At 35.4% G+C, this 5,000-nt stretch overlaps 1 protein-coding gene across 1 annotated transcript in view; it reads right to left on the bottom strand.

Moving 5' to 3' along the window:
- Nucleotides 1–1,383, bottom strand: part of LOC121302097 (zinc finger protein 208-like) — an 11,238-nt gene extending 9,855 nt beyond the window's left edge. Inside the window, exons 1-2 of the mRNA XM_041231918.1 lie at nt 1,318–1,383; nt 1–260 (exon numbers count right to left, since the gene is read on the bottom strand). The exon at nt 1–260 is cut by the window's left edge and continues 915 nt beyond it. Of these exons, the coding sequence (XP_041087852.1) occupies nt 1–252 (252 nt within the window). The 5' untranslated portion in view covers nt 253–260; nt 1,318–1,383. The remainder of the gene's footprint in view (nt 261–1,317) is intronic.
- Between the last annotated feature and the right edge of the window lie 3,617 nt (nt 1,384–5,000).

Genomic DNA, 5,000 nt, shown 5'->3' on the forward strand with positions numbered 1-5,000 from the left:
GGTGGACCCGCTCTCTGGGGAAGACGACGGAAGGCCCGCGAGGGGCCGACAGCGTTCCCGCCCGGAGGTCTCCCCCGAGACTTCGGGCGAGGTCGTTTCGGAGGCCTCGCCGGGGTGCGATCGCAGCTCTTCTTCCGGATCGCCGGGGTCCTCCACGACATGGACGAACCCGAGTTCCGCCACGTCATCGGCCGTGTTTCCCGACTCCGATCCCGGTTTCTCGTCCTCTTCCTTAATGCGAACGGCTTCCATTTGCGATCCTGTCCAGAAAATAATTAAAATAAACGCAAAGCATGAGCTGTTTTATTATAATGCATAGTTAATGCTGTACTCTCTTCAGGATAAGCACAGATTTCACGACTTCCATGAAAATGTAACTATTGCCCATTGTGTAATACATAATTCCCCTGTGAAAATTCACATTTCCGAAGAATAATCTATATATATATATATATAAAGAGAGACTGAAATGTCTTTATAATATACAGCACTAGACCCTGATATTGATGAGATCCAGCCCTCTGAAATGTCTTTATCATATACAGCACTAGACCCTGATATTGATGAGACACAGCCCTCTGAAATGTCTTTATAATATACAGCACTAGACCCTGATATTGATGAGATCCAGCCCTCTGAAATGTCTTTATAATATACAGCACTAGACCCTGATATTGATGAGATCCAGCCCTCTGAAATGTCTTTATAATATACAGCACTAGACCCTGATATTGATGAGATCCAGCCCTCTGAAATGTCTTTATAATATACAGCACTAGACCCTGATATTGATGAGATCCAGCCCTCTGAAATGTCTTTATAATATACAGCACTAGACCCTGATATTGATGAGATCCAGCCCTCTGAAATGTCTTTATAATATACAGCACTAGACCCTGATATTGATGTGATAAATGTCTTTATAATACACAGCACTAGACCCTGATATTGATGAGATCCAGCCCTCTGAAATGTCTTTATAATATACAGCACTAGACCCTGATATTGATGAGATCCAGCCCTCTGAAATGTCTTTATATATACAGCACTAGACCCTGATATATATATATATATATATATATATATATATATATATATATATATATATAATATATATATATATATAAATACAATATATGTTTTTTTTTTTTAACATAAGTACATAAAAAAAAATAATTTTAGGCATGTCCAAAAAAAGAAATTTGCTATCAAGCTCTAAATTTCCTCATGCATTTCCTCGGCACGACAAACACCACGAAGCCGACCCACGCGTTCGCTCCAGTTACGTGTGGACAGCCCTCCCATTAAAATCCTTACCTTCCCAATCTCTTTGTCTGTGTCGCGATTGCAATGCTGGATCCTTCACACGCCCTTTTCCGCTTGCCCGCCCTAGAGCGCAGGAAGCAGGGCGCAAGCGTCTCTGGGAATTGTAGTTCGTAAGGACCGCCTCCGTGTGCAAGTCGTTTTGAAAAAAAAAAAAATAATAATAATATATATATATATGATTTTAATATAAGTCAGTAATAGATTGATAAGTCTATAAATAAATATATATATTCTTCTTCTTTCTTATTCTTTTCTTCTAATTCGTTCTTCTTCTTCTTCTTCTTCTTCTTCTTTTCTTCTTCTTCTTCTTCTTCAGTCTTATGTTAGTCCTATTATTTAATGTACTAAATTTAAATGAAATAAATTGACAAAATAAACTGATCAATTTTTTACTTCTAGAAACTGATTATTATTGACTCTAATATATATATTATATATATATTATATCTATATATATATATATAAGATGATATATAATATAGATATATATAGATATATTATATATATAATCTATATATATTGGAGTTAGGAGTTATCAGTAGCATAAAGTGTTAGATTGGAGTTCGTACTCCTCGAAGAATAGACTTTTCTTAATGCCAGGATAATTTTGCAAACGGTTTTATTTTTTGTAATAAATATTCGAGCTATGAACTAGAATGTCGAGTTCACTCAATATAATGGGCTTTTTTTCCGATTTTTTTGCGGCATCTGATTAAAAACAGAACTGCGGCATTTTGTCTGACGTCATTCACACTTGCAGTGTTTTTTTTTTTTTTTTTTTTTTTAATCTTTCTGTGTTTCTCTCAGAAACCGTATTTCTTTTTTTTAACATACTGATTAAAACATTTTATGATCGAAACGTGCGCTTCCAGTACCTCTCAGAAACGCCAGATCCGCGGTAAAAGAGAGCGTACGTTAGACCTTTTTTCTTTCCCCCCCCCCCCCCCCCCCCCCCCCCCCCCCCCCCCCAATTATATACCCTGTTAAATTTATCGTTAACATTTTTTTTTTTTTTATTAGTATATTTTTTTGTATTCTGCTAGTCAATTATATCATATTAAGTATAACATAGATCGTAGTCATATTATAGTCGTCATGCATTCATATTATTATACACAGCATCCTAGTTCATATTGTATTCTAGCAGTGTTATTATTATACTAGCAGCATCCTAGTTCATATTGTATTCTAGCAGTGTTATTATTATACACAGCATCCTAGTTCATATTGTATTCTAGCAGTGTTATTATTATACACAGCATCCTAGTTCATATTGTATTCTAGCAGTGTTATTATTATACACAGCATCCTAGTTCATATTGTATTCTAGCAGCGTTATTATTATACACAGCATCCTAGTTCATATTGTATTCTAGCAGTGTTATTATTATACACAGCATCCTAGTTCATATTGTATTCTAGCAGTGTTATTATTATACACAGCATCCTAGTTCATATTGTATTCTAGCAGTGTTATTATTATACACAGCATCCTAGTTCATATTGTATTCTAGCAGTGTTATTATTATACACAGCATCCCAGTTCATATTGTATTCTAGCAGTGTTATTATTATACACAGCATACTAGTTCATATTGTATTCTAGCAGTGTTATTATTTGCACTGTAAACTACACTGTGTTTAAATATGAAGCCTGCATTGTAACCCTGTCTGTGCTGCCCTGTGACACCTGTGCGCCTGGGATAAAGCAGGGGTCTGGCAAATAAATAAATAAATAAATAAATAAATAATAACTTCGATGTGCAAAGATTACATGTTATATATATAACTATAGCGGTCTGAAACCTAGTTTCTTGAACCCAAGTCGCAAGCCACAAAGCGGCTTTCTCGTTCGCTGGGCTTTAAAGACCATGTCTTTGGTTAGGAAAAAAAAAAAAGGACAGGATAGGCTGAACCGTTTTGCAGGAGACCGCGTTACCAGAGACGCGGGGAAGTGAACGAGACAGCTCGCAATGTCATCCAGGGGGGGAATCGCGCAGAGGCTAATTATTGAATCATTATTAAACCCGCCAACCTATGCATTTCAAAATGCACGCTGGCAGAAACAACAGTGGGCGTCTATGAGGTGGCATCAAGTAGAAAATTACATAACTGGAAATATACAAACCTAGTAAAAGATTGTTTTGGAGCATTGGAGAGAGCGTGACCCGATCCTGACACCATTTTGAATAGGCCTCAAGCGAAACAAGTCAATACATGGAAAAGCTTTTGTTTTATTTTTTTTATTATTTTATTTTTTTTAATTAGAAGATAGAGATGCAGTTTTGAAAGGCAGGAAACAATCCAGACAGACTTTCTGATTGATGCACCTGTGGCTCGGTCTGCCTACTTCATTTTTATTCTTCTTCTTATTTACTGATCCACGACGCCCACTGAAGCGGTCACGGAGAGGGCAACCTTTCTCTGTCTCAGTCAAGAAAAAGGCGTATTGCTCATAACAGAAGACTGGCATGTGTTTTTTTTTTTTTTTTTTAGCTGTGATTTAAATTCCAGTTAACAAACGAATAGCGCTGAAACGGCACAGATTTACCGAGAAGACTTTGACCAAGGCCGTGGGATTGGATTACCATCAACGCGACCAGAAACAAGTCGAATTTGCCCCCGTTGCTCGGTTCCCGCTTAACCTTTTAAAATGCTGATGTATTGTTTTATTATTTTATTTATAAATAAGAATTATTTAATTTAATGTTGTTTTTTGTACATATTTCCTTGGTTTACTGACTTTTAAATTCGAGAAAGGTTTAACAATGATATCTTCTATCTATCTATCTTATATATATTATGATCTCTATATATATATATATATATATATATAATATATATATATATTATATATATATATATATATTCTATATTATAATCTAGTTAAAATTTTTAGAGTCAAAAATAATTTTCTTTTGTAAATTTTAAAGCTAAAAGAATTTAAATAATTTTCTTATTATCCTGATACCTGACCCTGATACTGATGCGATCCAGCCCTCTGAAATGTCTTTATAATATAAAGCACTAGACCCTGATATTGATGAGATCCAGCCCTCTGAAATGTCTTTATAATATACAGCACTAGACCCTGATATTGATGAGATCCAGCCCTCTGAAATGTCTTTATAATATACAGCACTAGACCCTGATATTGATGAGATCCAGCCCTCTGAAATGTCTTTATAATATACAGCACTAGACCCTGATATTGATGAGATCCAGCCCTCTGAAATGTCTTTATAATATACAGCACTAGACCCTGATATTGATGAGATCCAGCCCTCTGAAATGTCTTTATAATATACAGCACTAGACCATGATATTGATGAGATCCAGTCCTCTGAAATGTCTTTATAATATACAGCACTAGACCCTGATATTGATGAGATCCAGCCCTCTGAAATGTCTTTATAATATACAGCACTAGACCCTGATATTGATGAGATCCAGCCCTCTGAAATGTCTTTATAATATACAGCACTAGACCCTGATATTGATAAGATCCAGCCCTCTGAAATGTCTTTATAATATACAGCACTAGACAGTGATATTGATATTGCCAATTTAAATAACACTTAAAAACGACAAAGCAATAGTATATTCTAGCAATTTTCCGGAATTTTACATTTTTAATTTATTTATTTCTGTTATAAGTTGATGTAAACAAACTG

The sequence above is a fragment of the Polyodon spathula genome, chromosome 29 (assembly GCF_017654505.1).
Source record: "Polyodon spathula isolate WHYD16114869_AA chromosome 29, ASM1765450v1, whole genome shotgun sequence".
Lineage (NCBI taxonomy): Eukaryota > Metazoa > Chordata > Actinopteri > Acipenseriformes > Polyodontidae > Polyodon > Polyodon spathula.